Source organism: Delphinapterus leucas, chromosome 3 (genome assembly GCF_059928025.1).
Source record: "Delphinapterus leucas isolate spDelLeu-1000000601 "Yukka" chromosome 3, BTC_Dleu_Yukka2, whole genome shotgun sequence".
In the NCBI taxonomy this organism is placed as follows: Eukaryota; Metazoa; Chordata; class Mammalia; order Artiodactyla; family Monodontidae; genus Delphinapterus; species Delphinapterus leucas.
In genome coordinates this window covers 156,419,572-156,437,941 of record NC_143131.1, presented here as the reverse complement: position 1 = coordinate 156,437,941, position 18,370 = coordinate 156,419,572, and the positions used below count along the sequence as shown (strand labels likewise).

Genomic DNA, 18,370 nt, shown 5'->3' with positions numbered 1-18,370 from the left:
ATATAGTCTGTGTACAATAAAATACAGTATTTTACTTCTCTGATGGTTTTGTATTTGCCCCTCCCAGCCAAGCCCTGGGGCTGCCTCTGCAAAAACCTACTCAGCCAAGGTAAAGAGGCCATTCAGCCCTTTTTGCTCCATATTCACATGCCTTTCTAGGCACAGCCTCCCTCCTCTTCTCCCCTGTTCTGGTTCCACTGCTCTCTGCCTTGGTCTCCTGCATAGCAGTTCCACTAACGCTTCTACAGAAGCCTGCTGGGAACCCTGGGCTGCTTGGGAGGGGCTTCCAGTGCTTGCCTCACCCCAGGCTGGGGGCTGGTGGAACGGTTCTCCATGGCCCTGGTCTGAGGCCAGCTGTGGCTCAAGGGCCAGAGGGTAAGGAGCTGTATAGCTGCTTCCTGGTCTGTCTTCAAGTGACCTTGCCTTTGCTACTTGTCTTTCCTGAAGGGAGTCTGAGGCCCCCAAACTTGCTTTCTGAGACCGTCTGGGGACTGCTGAATACCACTGTGCTGTGTGCCAAGCACTGGGCTACACACTGCATGGCCATTCCCTGGGGCCAGGCCTGCCTAATTCGGTGGCACGGCTGGTATGTAGCAGGATCACAGACAAAGTGTGGGGTGGGTGCTGGGCATTTTCTTGTCTTGATACGTTATCCTCAGCTATTAATAATACAGAAAACCTGTTCTTAATCTTTCTCCTTAAAGCACGTAAAATTTGTCTCTCCTCACTGCTCTTGAAAAGAAGTGCTTATGTTTTTACATAGAACATTTCACATAAAACCCTGTTAGGTTGTGTGGGATCCTCGTCTTGCAGGTAAAGAAACAGGCTTGAGAGGCATTAACGTGGGGTTTGAAGTCAAGTCTGCACGATGACTAAGCCTAGGCTTTCTCTTGCTGACCTTCTCTTTGGACCCTAAAGGCAGCCCACCTGTCCCACACCATTAAGGCAGGCTGGAAACTAGACAGAAACCACCTCCCATCAGATCCGGCCTGCTAGACTCCAGCAGTGACTGGCCATTGTGAACACCTCAAGCACAGCCTTTATGATTTGAGTCTGCAGCAGAGCTCCTGGGGGCCTTTGTGATTTGGTCTCCTAACTTCTGCCCTTCACAGCATTCCAAATTCAGGCCTTTAACTAGGCTGGGCCCTTAACCTTGTTTCTTCACCCAGTTCAGGTGCCAACTTTAGGAAGTCTTCCATACCACTTTCCTCTGCCCCCAGGCTGGAGTTCCCATGCCCCAGACTTCCTGTAGCAGTGCCTATCACAGTCATAACTACCTTTTAGTCTGGCTGACATTCTCTACCAGACTGGGCTTGAGTGCATGTACCTTGTCTGGGAATCCCAGAGCCCAGCCCAAGGCAGGTACTGGGGGAATGCTTGTGGAATGGCGCCGCCTGCATTCTGACCTCTGGCATGGAGGCACTCAAAAGATGTTCTCGCTCCCATTTCCACGCCTAGCTCTGGCCCCGACAGCTAGAACTCCTCCCAAGAAAGGGTTTGGGTTCCTCCCCAAAAGTACTGAATTAGGCCAAAGCTGATGTTCCTTAACCCCCCCACCCCCATGTGGACTGAAGAGCCAGGGAACTGGAACTTGCTGTTTGACACGTTGTGTCACAGGAAGTGTTCTGGGACCACCCTCCATAGCTGCCCCTCACTGGAACTATAAGCAGCAAGCACACGTTCCTCAAAATCAGAATTTACGTGAAACCATATCCAAATTTTTTGCGTTTATTGTATACCTTAAACAGCCACCAACACTCCGTTTTATGCAGTTCGTGGGTCCGTGTTCACAGGGCATGGGCTGGGACAGCAAGGCTCCTTTACTTCACATCTTTGATGGCAATCTTCCCCTTGTCCCTTAATAGGCCCACCTCCTGGAGGCAGCAGGAAAACTTGGAGGTGCCCCTTCTCAGTTACTAGAAAGGACTTAGAGGATGTGGGAGCACATAGCAAAGATGAGAGGCAGACTGCTCAGACTGCCCAGGTCTGAGGTCTGGGGCAGGATGAGGACGACGATGGACACCACAGGCGAGTTTTAGCAGCTGGTTCGAGATGCTGGCAGTTGATACTAAACTAGCATAAGAAAAAAATGTTTCTTTCCCAAAGGCAAGTGGAAACATTATTTTGGAGAACCTGGGGTTTCACTCAGACAGACAGGCTAGAGTTGTGAGATTTTTCATTAGCATTTCTCTGTGGAGGATCGGGAGGCCAGGATGGACCAACTTCACCTCCTCCCCAGTCTTTACAGCTGGATACCAATGTGTCAGTGCAAGCTTGCAACGGGCAGTTCTGGGCGCCAAGAAGTGCCAGAGGAGGCTTCTTAGAATAGGCGGCCAGTCCAAGGTGATGGTCCCAGCAGCCTCAGGATCCCTCTTGCCTAGACCATCCACATGTCCAAGCTCTGGGCCAGGCTGGCCTCTCTTCAGAGGGATAGCAGCAGGTCAGAAGCCATGGTTTCATTTAAATAACTCTTAAGAACAGAAGCCCCTAGAGCCAGGGTAAGTGATCCAGGCACAGGTTCAACCAGCAAGTAGGTGCAGAAACTTCCTTCCCATGTGAAGTGGGCACTGTATTGTCTTCATTAGAATATGAGAGCTGCCCAACCATTCACTCCCTATTCCCAAGCTCAGGTAGAGTCAGGGCAGTAGGGGGAACACAGCGTCACCCAGACTAGTCAGGAACCTCACTTTGAGATGAACAGCTCCAGGTAATGACTGGTTCCCTAAAGCAGTTATCTGGGCTCCAGAACCAAAGTCACATTCAGGAACAACTAGGTAAGAGCACCACAAGGCCAGGCAGTTAGCTGTTCCTAAGAAAGGCCTCTCCCCCACTTTGCCCAATCTGGTCCTGGTAGGAACTGGAGCAGATGAGTACTGTTTGCCACCCAGCCAGGGCAGGCCAGCAGCTCCACACGTGAGGCACAGCCACAGGCCAAAAGAATGTCTATACACTCTGTGCAAGTACCAGGGACCTTCAGTGCTCCTCAGTGGTGTCTTCTGGTGTGCCACTGGGACCTGTCAGTTCTGAGAGTGGTCTTTGAAAGTTGCTAAAGTACATATAGTTAAACTCTAGTCAAGTTCACCTCCCCACAGTGGGGACTTTAAAAACCTTACTACATAGTGATACTCATTAGACCAAAGGCAGATCTTAATTAGTAGAAAAGGGTGCCCCCCTCAACAATGCTGGCTCCAAAGGTAACTTTTAAGTACTAGAGGACAAGGTGGAGTTCATAGAACAGAGAAGTAAAGTCTCTCAACCTTCTAATGGCGAAATGAAAAGTGTCAGCAGAGCTTCAAAGTCTACTCTAAAACCCAAGTCATTCCCGAAATATTTAAAATAAAATCAGTCAAATCACTTCTTAAAGCAGAAAGTTAATCAGAATTTCAAAGAAAGTGATTCTATTCTGAGACATCTACAGCCCACCTTCCTGGCCTGCCCCTTTTGCACCGGTCAAATGAAACAAAGGCACATAATCTCTATTCTCAATTAAAAAGCAAACTGAGTTGGATATCTCCTTGAAAAAAAGGCCCATTTGTGGAGATGACAGTTCAGTGGCCCCTGACAGACAAAAGACTCCTTTTGTCTGCACTAAAGAGAAGTGTCAATCCAGAGACAGTCCTTAAACTGGCTGATCACTGGAAACAGGAGAATCGTGGAATGTGTACTGGAGAGGACAGCAGAAATTCCGTCCAACTTTGCTTTAGCTGGGCAATCAGCAGGTCTAGAAAGGCTGAGTGATGTACCCAAGGCTACCCTGTTGGTTGGTCTGCTGAGTCTCATTTCTTTTTATTTGGGTAACTATGATGAAATTGCCTCTCCCAGAGTCATGTTACCTACACAGACTTTGTGTCCCTTTGACTACTGGGCCAAGTGGTAGAGTTCAAGTTCATATGGATCATCGTGAAGTATTATGACATCAATTACAGCCACAGAGGGTCAGGGGAGTACGAGCTCTGTCTCCACTGACACATGTAGCTTACCACACTGTCATTCATGATTCCAGTTATTTTCCTCAAATATCCAAATTTTCCATGACAATCATCTGGGGGTTTTAATAACAGCACCTAGAAACAGAGCCTAAACTTTGGCCTGTTCCTTTTGTAAATAAATAAATAAATAAATAAATGCAGTTTGGAGGGCAACGTCCCGCTCCACTGACAGTCTTCTTCCCAGGGACACAGGCAGGCTCCTTCCTTCCCCAGACTTATGTAAACATGGGCATTGGCACAGTTAGTGTAAGAGCAGCAGCTTCTGTCTCCAGATTTTGGTGGGGTGGGGGGCTGGGGGAAGCTTTCAATTTTTCTGATTAGCAGGTGAATACCACTTACTCTGTAGTCAAGAGGCTGGTGGGCCAGGCCTCAACCTCGGGGAAGCAGGGAGGTTTCAGAAAGCTCCTTGCTAGGATCTCTAGGTTCGTCCTTGAGCTTCTTATCTTCATGGCTGGGAAATACATCTCCAAGTTAGAAAAAAAACATAGAAATCACTTCTCTTTAAAAAGGATGGCCCTGGGGCCAGAGAGGGAGGGATTGCACAAGGCCATGAGCCAGCTGGGGTTGGAGGATAATGCAGGAGTGGGGGTCTGAGCTCACAGCGTACTGCCCAGAACCTGCCCACATTAGAGGGGTGTGAAGTCACCAGGAGGGAATGGTCTAGACTGGGCATACTTCGGACACCTACAATGGTCCTCAACCACTGGGACCTATAGGGCGGGGAGAACTAAGCCTGCTGAGCAGCTCACTGTACAGGTCAGAGGACGAGGCTGCCTTCCCTGGTGAAAGTGGGATTCACTCCCAGCCCAGAATGGGCAAGACACCATTCTCTCCCACCCTCAGCCTCACCCATCTCCCTGCTTCAGCCTCATGGCTAGCTCACCAAGGCTTCCATATGGTTCCTGGCCTTGCCCAGGCCCTGCTCTTGAGAGGGCGAGGAGGGGAGAAGGGAAGTGCTGCCACATAGCCTGTGCCCCAGGCCCCGGCTGGGGATGAAGAAGCAGGAGGAGCAGAACTGGGGTCCCAGGGCTGGCTGGTGAGCAGGTGGGTACCAGCCTAGGAGAGAAGCTCCAGGAGCAGTCTCCAGATGTGCACGGTGCCAGGATTTTCAAAGCCGGCTCCTGCAGGGGCAATGCTGGCTGCCAAGAGGAAGACCTCCCGCTGGTTATCGACAGCCTGAAGGCCCAGCTCCTGCTGCAGCTCCACCACACTCATGGCCTCGCTCAGGTCCTGGGATGAAACAGAGATGTCAGGCGGGACTGACAGTGTTTCCCAACAACCCACCCTTGTCATCTATGAAATAAACTGTTCTTCGGCTCCCTGGGGGAACACTGGGGCCTAAGTTCTCTCACGGCCACTTGGTCTAAACTCTCTTCCTCATCTCTGACTTTCTTGGTATCAATCTCTTTCCACCCCGTCATTCTTACCCACAGCCACTGTGCTAAGAAAGAGCACTTCCTCTAAGTCAGGCATTGTGATAGGCACTTAATCTTACTTCATTCTCACAGTCCGCACTTAACTGATGAGGAAATAAGCTCAGGGAGGTGAAGTCATTTAGCCAACGAAACAGTGATAAGTGGCAGAGCCAGGTTTCAAACTCAGGTTGGCTTGATGACCAAGTTTATAACCTTTATAGGAATCCTAGCTCAGTTTCCTAAACTTAATGGTGGAGAGAGAGATCTTACAGTAGGGTCACTTCCAGACAAGGGCCTTACCTTCCCTAGACTTCTAGAGACCCAGTGACAAGAAAAAGAAGCCACTACACAACATGGCTGGTGATGGTACATTTTAATTTCAAGCCTAGCCCAAGATTAAAATGATTCTTCTTGGAGCAATTCATAAGAGTGCTGGGACCTCAGGTTCAAAATCACTATAAATTATAGTTTATATACAAGATGATGATGTGATTCACTGTCCAAACTGGGGTACTTCTTTTTATTTTAATTAATTAATTAATTTATTTATTTTAACGTCTTTATTGGAGTCTAATTGCTTTACAATGTTGTGTTAGTTTCTGCTTTATAACAAAGTGAATCAGCTATACATATACATATATCCCCATATCCCCTCCCTCTTGCATCTCCCTCTCACCCTCCCTATCCCACCCCTCTAGGTGGACACAAAGCACTGAACTGATCTCCCTGTGCTATGCAGCTGCTTCCCACTAGCTATTTTACATTTGACCCCTCTAGGCGGTCACAAAGCACCGAGCACCAAGCTGATCTCCCTGTGCTATGCAGCTGCTTCCCACTAGCTATTTTACATTTGGTAGTGTATATATGTCACTGCTACTCTCTCACTTTGTCCCAGCTTACCCTTCCCCCTCCCCATGTCAAACTGGGGTACTTCAGAGACTCAAAGTAGGTAGTATTAATAGTTATACCAGAGCAACAGGCATAAATGGGGGCTGTCCCAGGCAGACCAGGACATATGGTTACCCTATTTATAAATGACGGTCAAGTATTTCCTGATAGGCAGAGGGAACCTGAGGTCAAAAATGGACAGCCTCTCTCCAAGCCAGGCTGGAAACATGCCCCACAGCTATCAGGACCATGGGCACAGGCCACATGAAATATGACAGGACTCTATACTGTGGCAGAGAATGGCATCTTAAGTGTGTGATGCCGGGAGTTGCTGGGCCAGGAGAGGTAGAGTGAAGAGCAGGAACTTTGAGGAAGATCTAAGCTCAACTCCTGGCTTTGCCACATACCAGCTGTAACTTTGGGCTAACAGCAAGGCCTATAGTGGGGTTTTTGTAAGGCTGAAGTGAGGTCACGATTACCAGGTGCTTAGCATGCTGTAAGCACACAATAAATGTTAGTTCTTCTTCTTATTTAATCTGTTCAACTTCTTATTACTTCCTAGCTATAGCTCTCTGATCTAGAGTCAGAAATCATATGGACATAGAAGAGTGGAAAAGGTGCAGGTTTTGGAGTTAAGACATTCCAATTTTACTATTTTCAAGGTGTACAAAATTTCTCTGAGCTTCAGATTCCCCATCTGTAAAATGGAAAGAGTATCCCATATCTTGTAGGGTGAACAGAAGCATAATATGAAATGTTATTTGAAACCACACCTGGGAAATAGTGGACACTTAATAATAATTTTTCTCATTTCTCTAGGATGACAAATGACAGGCAAAGAGGAAGGCAGAGAGAGGATGAGGATTAGGAATGGGAAAAGAGTACAGGTAGCAGAGGTGGGGGACAGTTTCTCAGCTAAGCGTTGCAGGTCATGGGCCTGGGCCCGAATACCTCTCCAGTGCTCCCTGCCCCTGCCCAGGCATCTGTGGACCAAGCCCGCCTGGCCTGAGCCAGCCTCCCATGGCCCTCACCTGCTTGTTGGCCACGATGACGACAGGCAGGTCAGGGTCCTTGTCCAGCAGCTTGTGCAGCTCCTGTCGGGCCCAGGGCATCCGCAGCCGGTCAGCCGAGTCCACCATGAACACCAGCACGTCCACTTCATTCACAAACTCCTTCCAGTAGAAACGCAGATTCTGGCTGCCACCGACTGAGGAGAGGCCAGGGGCCAGCTCAGAGCCTCCCTGGGCCCTGGCTCTCTACATATAGCCTGACCCCACCCCACTTCCTGCCTTCCAAGGCTCCACTGGCCAGGAGCAAGGTTAAGTCCACAGGTTCCAGAGCCAATCAGACCTGGGTTTAGCTCCAGCTCTGACAGCTAGGTCGCCCTGTGCAGGTCGCTACCTCCGAGCATCAGTCTCCTCCTCACTGAACTTACCTAACAGGTTGCAGCAAGACCCAAAGGTACCACATGCAATGCACCTTTCACAGGACTGGTGTATACTATATGCTCAATAAATAGTACTCTGGTTCTTTCTCCTGGGCTGCCTTGCCTCCTCCCAAATCCTAGCTTCCTCCTGGGTCAGTGGCAGCTGTGGTCAGCAGCCAGGACTCCCTGCCCTGCCTGTGCACATCCATTCTCCATTTGGCTTCTCTTGTTCAGTCTAGTCGCCCCATTTTCTTTCCTTGGAAACACCATACTCAATAGTGTCACCAAGTGGCTGCCCAAGTAGCACCCCCAACCTGGGTTATTCCTATTCCCCTCTGTCCCTCTGCAAAGTCCCCACTGGTCATCCTGCATCCTAGTGTTTCTGGTTATACTTCTGACACTTGTGGGCTCTAAGCTCTTTGAGAGTTAGAGCTATTTATCTCTGGATCCCCCCAAAGCCCTCAGCACAATGCCTGGCACATAGCAGGCACTCAACAAGTATATACTGAGTGCTTACTAGGTGCCAAGCACTGATCTGGGTGCTGGAGATACAGAGGTGAGCAAGGCAGGCAGGGGCCCTGCTCTCAAGGAGCTCCCTCCGTAACCAGAAACAACACAGCAGTAACACATAAACACATTCCACAAAGGAAGGAAGTAAAACAGAAAAAGTGAAAGGGGTGGGGTGAGGTGGTTGTATGTGCTGGTGGCTTTGGACTGGTTGGTCTGGGAAGGTGGTCTAAGGAGGCAGCATGTGAGCTGAGTCTGGGATGACGAGAAGGAGCTAGTCATGAGATGAGGCAGAGAGAAGCAGAGCAAGATCCATGTGTTCGAGAAACAGAAGGCTGAGGCGCCGCCAGAAGGGGAGAGGAGGAAGCCATGACCAGCAAGGCTGCCCAGGGCTGGACCACACAGGGCCTGTAAAGCCACAGTGAGTCTGTGGGGAGCCCCTTAAGCATTTTAAGCAAGAATGACATGATCTGATACGGGTTTCTTAAAGATACCTATGGCCAACATTGAGGACAGAAGTAGAAGCAGGAAGACCAGCAAGGAGACTGTTGTAGTCCTGACAGGTGACCATGGCTTGGACCAATTAGGCAGAGATGGAGGTGGGGAGAAGTGAACAGACGCAGACTCGACTGGAGGATAAAGCTGACAGAACTAGCTAATAAAATGGATATAGGAGGTGTGGGGAAGGCAAAAGTCGTCAAAAATGCACAAAGTGCTCACTCTCAGCTGGGGCTGCAGGCCAGGCACTGTAGGAGACCACAGTGAAGTGTGTGCTGTGGGAGGGGAAAGCCCCAGGACTTGAATGGGAGATCTGGGTTTGAATCCAGGTTGGGTGACCTTACTGAGCCTGGGATGTTAACAGGGCAGACCCCTGGGTAACATGAAAACACCAAACCCCTTCTTCCAAGGTGAAGGGAGGGGGATACTGTCTCTGCCAGACAGAATGGGCCTTAAGTGCAGAACCCCCACTTGAATTTTGTGTCCCTGGCACAAGAGATGGAGACAGGGAAAGCTTGTTGAAAGGACTAAATCTCAGGTGAATGTCAACATTTGCTACAGTCAGGGAGAAAAGATGTAGCCAGGGCAGGCTAGCAGGCAAGGCCCTGAGACCAGAGGAACTGGACCCATTCAGGCCAAAAGCCAGGTCCTCAGAGTCCCATCCCACCACTTTAGGACTTAACTAAACCCACCTAGTCTTTATGGTCTGAGTCCTTTGGCTGGCAGGAAGGCTACCTGTCCATCCCCACTGAGTCTGTGGCTGGACACAGGTGGTTAAGTACTGCTGCGCTCTCAATACCCTCTCTCCCATCCTCTCCTGGGATCCCCAAGAGGCCTAACACTGAGGGCAGGAGGATGCTCAGACCCTCTCTGATCACTCACTCAACAAGCTCTCCCAGGTACCTGATTAGGGCTGGGCCCTAGAGGCCAGAGCTGGATCGGATTTATCGGTGCCCCAGATGCCTAGTCAGGGACACAGGGTGGTATGTGGCAAACACTGCAGCAGGAGGAGCTCTTAATCTAGCCTATAGGGGTCAGAGAAGGCTTCAGAGGGATATCATGTTTGACTTAAATCTTGAAGGATGAACAGCAGTTTAACAAGGGAAGAAGGGCTTTCCGGACTGGGGGAACAGTGTGCATGCAAAGCACAGAAGATTAGAAAGAAAACAGCAAGCACCCTTCAGAAACAAGCACTGCAAATGGTGCTTAACATCGAGAGCCCAGAGCCAGATAGTCTGCATTAGCTGACCGGCAAGCTGCGTGCGCTTGGATAAATTATTTTACTGGGCCTCGATAAATTAAAAAAAAATTATTTTTCTGGGCCTCCTTTCCTCACATATAATGAAGGTGGTAACTGTTGCCGGTTTTATGGAGTTGTTGGGAGGGTTTTTTAAGTGATGTCTGTCAAGGGCTTGGCATACTGGAAACTTTAGATGTTAGTATCTCAGTGTTAGGCATGTAGGCTGCAGTAAGGGTGAGGGACAGGGGTCGACCAAGCCAGAGTACAGAGCTTGGACTATATCCTGTGTCGCAGGGAAGCGTGGGAAGGACTTTCTACAGGGGCGTGTCCTGCTTAGATAAAAAGCCACAGCTTGGGTCCAGCTGAAATGATGGGGAGACAGCGGGAGACACGGAGGGAGGGTCTGCTCACTCTCCAGCAGGTCCACCTCGAAGTTCTTGGTGGGCAGCCGCACGGAGTTGAAGCCCCAGGTGGGGATGTGGCCTTCCAGCGGTGGCTTCCCGGCCAGCACGCGCAGGAACGTGCTCTTCCCAGAGCCATCCAGCCCCAGCACCAGCACCTCGCGCTGCTCCAACTCCTCCAACGCCGGCTCCTCGTCCGCTTCGTCCTCGGGCTGTGGGGTACGGGTCAGGCTGCGGTTGGCACCCTCCCGCCTGACCCTTCCCCATAGAAGACCGAAGGCCCAAAGCGCCCATCCCCGCCCTGCCGCCGTTAAAGGGGCAGCCAGGCCCGCTCTGCTGCAAAGGGACTAGCGGGGCCTATGGAGTCCTGAGTCTCAAGACCCGTTCTTCAGGTTTTTCCTGAGTGACCTCGGGCAAATTCCTACCCCTCGCGGAGCGTCAGCCTCCTCAGACTGACAATCCCCAACACCCCACAGCGAAAGGAACAACCGAGTCGGGGTAACGCGCAAATGAACCGCGCGGGCTGGGTGAGGGGGCGGAGGGCCTCTCCCGGCATCCCCCGGCCCGCGCGCACTGCGCAGGCGCCGGGCGGGCGCGGGCTGGGCCCGGCGCGGGCCCGCCAGGCTCCGGCTGCCCGGAGGAAGCCCTAGGCCTACGGCGGCGCATCATAGCACACTCCCCCAAACGCCCACCCGTTCCTCGGTTCCGGGACTCCCGGCCGCCCGACGCGCGTCCACCCGCGCGAGGCCTGCGGCGTCAAACTCCCGCCCCGCAGCGCGGCGGTCACACCCCTCGGCTGCGCGCGCGGAGGCGCAGAACCCCTCCAGGTACTCACATCCCATTCGTCCCACTCCGGAAGGCGGGCAGGCTCCGTGCCCCACCAGGCTTCGCCTCCGTCCCAGCGCCGCTCCCGTCCGCGGCCGAAGTAGGTCTTCCAGAGGATGAAGATCACCGAACCGAGCACGGCCGCCGCGCCACCCAGCGCCAGCACCAACGGGCTTAGCGGCCGCGGCGCCATCGGGCCGGGCGAGGGGCGCGGGTACCGGCTGCACAGGCCGAGCCAGCCGGCCTGCCGAAGATGGCCCCGCTGCGAACTGCCTCGGCCGCGCCCACCCACCCACCCAACAGAGACCCGCACTACAAGCCCCACAATGCACCGCCGCTGTCGCGACAGGCCGCCCGCGCCCTGGCGGCTGGAGTGGGGTCGCTGGCCGGAGCGCGGGGACCTCCTGCCCACTCTGCAAGGTGCGATGTGGAGCGAGAGGCTGTGCCTGGGCAGAACAAGAGGCGGTGATACTGGCCTCTACCGAGCACTTGCTGTGTGCCAAGGGGTTAGCTCACAGCTGTTCTAGGTTTCCCCTTAAAACAGTGCCTCTTAGAAGGGAAAACCGAGGCCCAGGCCACACCGTAGTGCTTTGGTGAAGCCTGCGGTCAAACCCTGGCGATCTGTTTCCTGCATCCCTCAAGATCTCGGAAAGGAATTCTATGGGATGGCAGGTTATGGAGTGCAGAAACAGGACTGGAACCCAGGTCCACGACTGTTAGTACGCCCTTCCCTGCCTTGGCTGCTGCCTGGTTCCCAGGGGTTCTGCTCTCTTGTGGTCTCTTGGCATCCTGATGAAGGAGGCAGGTCCAGGAGTCTGTTTAGACCTGACCACTTTGTCCTCCGTGACCCCCAGTGACTGCCAAAGTTTCCAGATGTAACACAAGGAGGAAAAGCAGGAGAAACGGGCCTGGGTACTTAAGAGGAGGACCCTGTGAGGAGAATGGGTATATTTTTACTGTAAACCACCTCAAGCCATCTTATACAACAGGGAGGACTCTGGGCTTTTTTCTAGTCATCCCCCGGTATGCTCAGATCTCTCCTGTTTCCTCTGACTCTGGTTGCTACCTCTCCTTTCCATTTTAGCCCTGCATTTCCTATTCTTTGACCCACCCACCCAGAGAAGCTGTTCTCACCAGGGTCTCTAACAAACCCCTTGTTGGTAAATCCCTTAGTGGCATCTTAGTTCTTATCTTGCTTGACCTCCTGGCACCATTTAACACCGTTAAATCTTTTTTTTTTCTTTCAGTACGCAGACCTCTCACTGTTGTGGCCTCTCCCGTTGCGGGGCACAGCCTCCGGACGCGCAGGCTCAGCGGCCATGGCTCACGGGCCCAGCCGCTCCGCGGCATGTGGGACCTTCCCGGATCGGGGCGTGAACCCATGTCCCCTGCATCGCCAGGCGGACTCTCATCCACTGCACCACCAGAGAAGCCCTTTTTTTTTTTTTTTTTTAATTTTATTTTTGGCTGCATTGGGTCTTTGTTGCTGCACACGGGCTTTCTCTAGTTGTGGCGAGTAGCGGCTACTCTTCTTTGCAGTGCGCGGGCTTCTCATTACAGTGGCTTCTCTTGTTGCAGAGCACAGGCTCTAGGCACGCAGGCTCAGTAGTTGTGGTGCACGAGCTTAGTTGCTCCGCGGCATGTGGGATCTTCTCGGACCAGGGCTCGAACCCATATCCCCTGCATTGGCAGGCGGATTCTTAACCACTGCACCACCAGGGAAGCCCCAACACTGTTAAATCTTAGCAGATGTTTTAATCTTCTTGGGCTGTCATAACAAAATACCACAGACTGGGTGAAAAACAATAAGAATTTAGTTCTCACAGTTCTGGAGGCTAGGAAGTCCAAGATCAAGGTATCAGCAGATTCAGTTCCCAGCTAGTGCCCTCTTGACTTGCAGGCAGCCACCTTCTCACTGTGTACTCACATGGCAGAGAGAGTGAGCTCTGCTCTCTCTTCCTCTTATGTGGACGCTAATCCCATAGTGGGGCCCCACCCTCTTGACCTCATTTAAATTTAATTACCTCCCAAGAGCACCACCTCCAAATACTATCATTGCTATTACACTGGGGACTAGGGCATCAACATAATGTATTTTGGGGGGATACCACCATTTGGTCCATAACAGCAGGTTTATAAAGAATGCTTCTGCTCCGCAAGTTTAGAACTAATGGAGAAGACAAAGAAGATGTTCAAATGGAGAGAAAAATGTCATCTTTGTTGTCAATAAATGCTGAATTGGAGAAAGTGGCTTAGACATGGGGCCGAAATAGTCTTGCTGATACTTTCTCCTGAAACAGATGGACTATCCACCAGATCAGTGACTCAACTCATCACGCAAGGGCAGGAGTTTTGTACTAAGAATATTAACAGCCAGTATGGCAGAGGCACCAAATAATCAGAAAGGGGTAGGCACTGAAGTGAGAACAGAAACTGTCTAGAAACCTTACAGGGCCAGGCCCCTCCCGAGCAGTCAGAGAGCATCCTGATCCACCATCTCTACAGATGGGCAGGGCAGAAGAGCCCAGAAGCAGCTGGGTTGAGCATACCTACTGTCTTCTCCCAAACTCCCCATTCAAAGAAGTCATTCCTCTGGAGAGAAGTAATGCTTAGCAAGAGAGCCTAAGAGTATGACTCCAGTCCTGTGTTTCAAACTGTAGTTTAAGACCATTAGTGAATTGTGAAATCAATTTATATCATATATATGTTTTATACATATATATATATATATATGGAATACAGTGGACAATAACACCCTCTCATGAAACTTTTGTTTTAAGGGTGTGTGTGTGTGTGTGTGTGTGTGTGTACTGAGGTACCATGTAAAATATCTATACCTTCTTCATGCTTTTTAGGAGATTTTCTCAACCTGATCTTAATATCAATACTTGCTTATTTGGTCTTTCTTTGGCTATATCCACTCTGCTATTCACCCCAGACTTTGAGGTCTTTATTTCATCTATGACATTTTTCATGTCTGACTCTATAGTTGGTTCTTCTGTATGACTTCTTGTTCCTCCTTCATATTTCCCCAATCCTCTCTTTTCCTTTTTAGAATAATACTTAAAATGGGTATTTCATTTCCTGTCCTGCCTAGTCCATGAACTCTGCTGTGTCTGGTTATGGTTGCCCTGTATGTTGTCTTTCTCTTGATGGGTGTGTGTCCCTCAGCTGTCTCTTTTCTGCCCCTGTGAGCTCCTATTTCTTTGGGGCCAGGACTGAGTGCCTGGGGGAGGGGGCAAAGCCCAAGTATAGCTTGAACTTTTCCTGGTGAGTTGAGAAGGAGACTCGTGTACAGTCTATACCTCCTGGTTTATACTGTCCTGAGCAGACATCTGCATCCCTGAAGTACCTCCCTGTACCTCTCTCTATCCAGGTAGGACTCTTACTAGAAGCTGCCACCCATGGTTGCCATAACCTAGTGCCTAAGGTATCAGGAGGGCGGAGAGGAGTGGTGGAAGAGAAGCTAAGGTACAGGCCAGTTCACTGCCTTGTACTTGTTTTTGACTTCCCTCCTCACCCAGAGGCTGTAAGCCACCCCACCCAGCCAGTGCCTTCTCAGCCTGCAGTAATAGTATGGTGACAGCTATAGGGCTGGCCAAGGTCTGCCCCGGACAAGGTGGGGAAGAAGAAAGTGTGTGTCTATCAGAAAACTCTGATGGGGCTGTGTCCTATTCTGCTCTGGGCTGCCATTGTCCACACCCCAGCCCGGCCCTCTTCTGGTAGCCACAGGGCTAGTTTCTCTGATCTGCCAACTTCCCTGTGACTCCTGGGTATCCCCCTGACCTGGGGCTGGCTTGTGCTATCTGCCAACTTGTCAGCTTATCTCCATCTCCTAAAAGAGAAAACTGAAGCCTGGAGAGAGGAAGTGACTTCCCCAAGACCACAGAGTCAATAAATGATGCAACTGGGGTTTGTATCAGGTCTGTGTGATTGCAAAACCATGCTTCTTTAAATATCCTAGATCCCCCTTTACAGTTGCTGGAACCTAGGTCCACTCATTTTATCATACTTTTCATCTGAAAAAGAAGCAAAACTCAAGAGTTTGGCTCTGAAGCCTCTCATATGTATTGGAGGAGAGAAGAGTAGCAGGGTTAAAAGTTATTAGAGCATAATAGAGTTATGTGAGGAGCAGTTAACAAAAGGCCTTCATAGGAGGTGAGGCAGCTGACTGAGAAATGTTGAGTGTGATGAGAACTCAGGAAGGCTTCTACTGCATGAGGTACAAAGATGGTTAAAGGGGATCCCACAATAATTTTCTTGGTGCTCTTAACCAAGAGGGCAGTGGCCATAATGGCTCTAAGGCAAGGAGGGTGTCCCCATGCCACAGGGTCCAGTTGCTGGCTATAATACCCTAAGCATCAATGGTGGTCCCATGTTTTTGGGTGAATATCCCCAGGGCATTCTTTTCCTTTTCATAAACAAAAAGGATTGCAAAACCATGCTTTAAATATCCTAGATCCCCCTTTACAGTTGTTGGAACCTAGGTCCACTCATTTTATCATACTTTTATCATACTGATAATTTTATCATACTTTTATCATACTGATAATTGCAATGTCCAAGAGCAAGTGGGTTCATCAAACTCTCCTTTAAGGCCTTGGAAACTATGTTGTCTGGTTCTCATAAAATTGGGTCCAGGTTGTTATTGTTTAGTAAAATATTACAGAGGTTTGGCCATAAGAAATTTGAAATCCAGTTTTGGCAATAGCCAACTAGCCCAAGAAAACCTCCCAGTGGGCACTTAGTTTTGGGTTTTAGGAAACTTAGGACACCATGAAGTCTATCTGAATCTGAGTGTAGCCCTTGTTCTGATATCAGATATCCTAAATATCAAACCTGGGTTCGGGCAAACTGCAATTTTTCTTTGGTGAACTTCGGTCCCTTTGAGGCTAAAAGCTTTAGCAAGTCGATGCTGTCTTTCTGTGAGAAACCTTGAGAAAGAGAGAAAAGAAATAAATCATCTACATATTGCAACAAAGTAGAACCTCTAGGGGACTTTATATCATCCAGATCAGCTTCTGGGATTTGCAAGAAATAAGAAGTAATGTCTCAAGTAGAACCTTGAGACATCACTGTCCAGGTGAATTGTTTTTCTTCCCAAGTGAAGGCAAAAAGGTAGGTAGGTAGCTTCATCAACAAGAATACTAAAGAATGCACTGCATAAATCAATTACAGTAAAAAATTTACATCTGGTGGGAATGGATGTTAGCAACATACATGGATTAGGAACAACAGGGTGTGGAGAGATAACAGTGTTGTTTGTTGCTCTGAGGTGCAGCACAAACCTCCACCCTTGACCCTTAGGTTTTCTCACTGGTAAAATGGGAGTGTTACAGGGCTACTACAAGGGATAATGAGGCCTTGAGCCTTGTAACTGTTATGGGTCTTATGCCCTGAAGAACTTCTTATAGGGTGTTAACTAATTCTGGGGAGAAGTTTTGAGGGGTCTATATGAATCTTGATGGGAGGTACGCTATGAATTTTGCCAACATCAGTTGGAGATTTTGCCCAGAAGGGGGATGGTAGCTGATTCAATAGGCACAAATGATCTGTGTTTCTAGAATAAGCTCTAATACTGTCAGAGATGGAACAAATAAAAGATGTCAAAGGATCATTTAATTCACCTGGTGGGTGACTTTGATGACTACTGTCAAATTCTAGAATTATTTCCTTTTTTGGGGAGAAAGAAATTCTGGCATGATACTTTTTTTATTTCTTGGCCACACCACACAGCATTCAGGACCCAGACCAGGGATAGAACCCATTCCCCCTGCAGTGGAAGCATGGAGTCCTAACCACTGGACCGCCAGGGAAGTCCCTGGTGTGATACTTCTATAAGAAGTCTTGGCCTAATAAATGGATGAGGTGGAGGGACTGAGGAGAAAGGCATGTATATCTTTCAAAGGGTCTAGACAAAAAAGAATAGGTTCAGGGACAGGAAGCGCTTGAGGTTCATTAGAGATCCCACTGTTGGAACTGTATTAGTACTCCGAGGCAGGGGCTGCTTTATAGTAGTGGGGTTGAGCACCGAGACCGTGGCTGCAGTGTCAGTTAGGATGAGAAGAGACCCATCCCAAATCTGGAGGAGTGTTTCTCCAAGCTGATTAAGAGGGAGGATTGGGAAGCGGCCCCGTAGTTCCTTGGAGCCCTGTCAGTGAGAATTGGGAAGAAGTTGGAAAAGCTGGTTAGAGGGATAATGGTGCCTGAAGTGCTTGAGTCTGTAACAATCTCTTTTCCATGTCCTGGCTCTTTGCAGTAATAGCAGAAACTGGGAGGGTGTTGATTTTATTTAGGGGACTTCATTTTTGGAGTTGAAGATTAAGAATTTTGGTGGTGACTCACCTACAGCGTGAGAGCTGGTTTGCCAGACTACCTAAATCTAGAGTGGACATAATTTCCCAGTTCATCCTGGTCCTTTATATTAGAAGGGAAAGGTCCTGGTTCAGCCCACTAATAAACAGAGTTAAAAGTTACGCATGGGGAATCAACATCTGAAGGAAGATGAGAATTTTCTTAAAAAATAATCTGAAGTTGACTGTAATAGTCATGAACAGGTTCATCAGATTTTTGTGGGCAAGCTTGAATTTTGTCTCAATCAATAGGCTTTGGAAAAGCCCTAGAAATTGCTCAGTGAAGTCACCTAGCAATTGAACAAGCCTGATCATATAATCAATTAGTGGGCTGCTCTCCCAGTTGTAATTCTAGAGCCCTTTCATGATTTTCCCAATTAGGGGTTTTTATCTAAGGCTGGGCCACTGACAAGCATATTAACTAGCTGATATAAGTTGGAGAAACCAGGTTCATAAGTTTGAATGACTATACTTTTAAATTCCTCAGCAAATCCGGGAGGACCTTCAGTTACTTTGGGAAAATCTTTTAACTATGGCTTGCAGTTTAATTTTAATCCAGGGAATATAAGAAATTAAGGGTTTTTCTCTGGGTCCTCAGGAGGCTTAATTTTAAAGGGACAGATTTTCCTCTGAACCTTTAATTTTAAAGGTTCAGAGGAAAAGGGGGTAGGGAGAGTTTCAGAAAAAAGGACAAGTTTGGTGAGAGATTTAGCATGGGGGACTCGAGAGTATAGAGGAGGTGTAGGTGGTATAGAAGGGAAGGAGGAAGATGGCGCTGGGAACAGGGCCTGAACATGAAGAACCAAGGGAGAGAGAGATAAGATGGTG

The 18,370-nt window shown here is 49.4% G+C and overlaps 1 protein-coding gene and 1 long non-coding RNA gene across 4 annotated transcripts; both read right to left on the bottom strand.

Moving 5' to 3' along the window:
* Positions 1 to 1,696: 1,696 nt before the first annotated feature.
* Positions 1,697 to 11,450, bottom strand: ARL10 (ARF like GTPase 10). Of its 3 annotated transcripts, XR_002643295.3 has the most exons (5): positions 11,200 to 11,450; positions 10,375 to 10,576; positions 7,324 to 7,499; positions 4,873 to 5,219; positions 1,700 to 4,440 (listed from the first exon to the last, which is right to left on the bottom strand). XR_002643295.3 is itself a non-coding variant. In XM_089909694.1 (4 exons), the coding sequence occupies exons 1-4, from the start codon at positions 11,380 to 11,382 to the stop codon at positions 5,046 to 5,048; spliced, it is 828 nt and encodes a 275-aa protein (XP_089765820.1). In that variant the 5' UTR covers positions 11,383 to 11,450; the 3' UTR covers positions 1,697 to 5,045. The 3 variants fall into 3 exon arrangements, 2 of the variants coding, with proteins under 2 accessions (XP_089765820.1, XP_022420035.2); XM_089909694.1 differs by having other exon boundaries at positions 1,697 to 5,219; positions 10,282 to 10,576; XM_022564327.3 differs by having other exon boundaries at positions 1,700 to 5,219.
* A 1,174-nt stretch (positions 11,451 to 12,624) lies between these two features.
* LOC111169874 (uncharacterized) lies at positions 12,625 to 17,201 on the bottom strand. Its single transcript, XR_002643301.2, has 2 exons — positions 16,029 to 17,201; positions 12,625 to 12,980 (listed from the first exon to the last, which is right to left on the bottom strand). It is a non-coding gene; the product is annotated as an uncharacterized LOC111169874 (long non-coding RNA).
* Between the last annotated feature and the right edge of the window lie 1,169 nt (positions 17,202 to 18,370).

What these genes read in the sequence shown, in the direction of transcription:
- ARL10 (XM_089909694.1), bottom strand. Translation starts at nt 11,382, where the DNA reads ATGGCGCCGCGGCCGCTAAGCCCGTTGGTGCTGGCGCTGGGTGGCGCG. An exon ending in TCTAAGCAGGACACGCCCCT is followed by an intron (nt 7,500 to 10,281) that starts GTAGAAAGTCCT and finishes GCCTCTCCTCAG; the next exon opens with TCGGTGGCAGCCAGAATCTG. An exon ending in TCATCGTGGCCAACAAGCAG is followed by an intron (nt 5,220 to 7,323) that starts GTGAGGGCCATG and finishes GTTTCATCCCAG; the next exon opens with GACCTGAGCGAGGCCATGAG.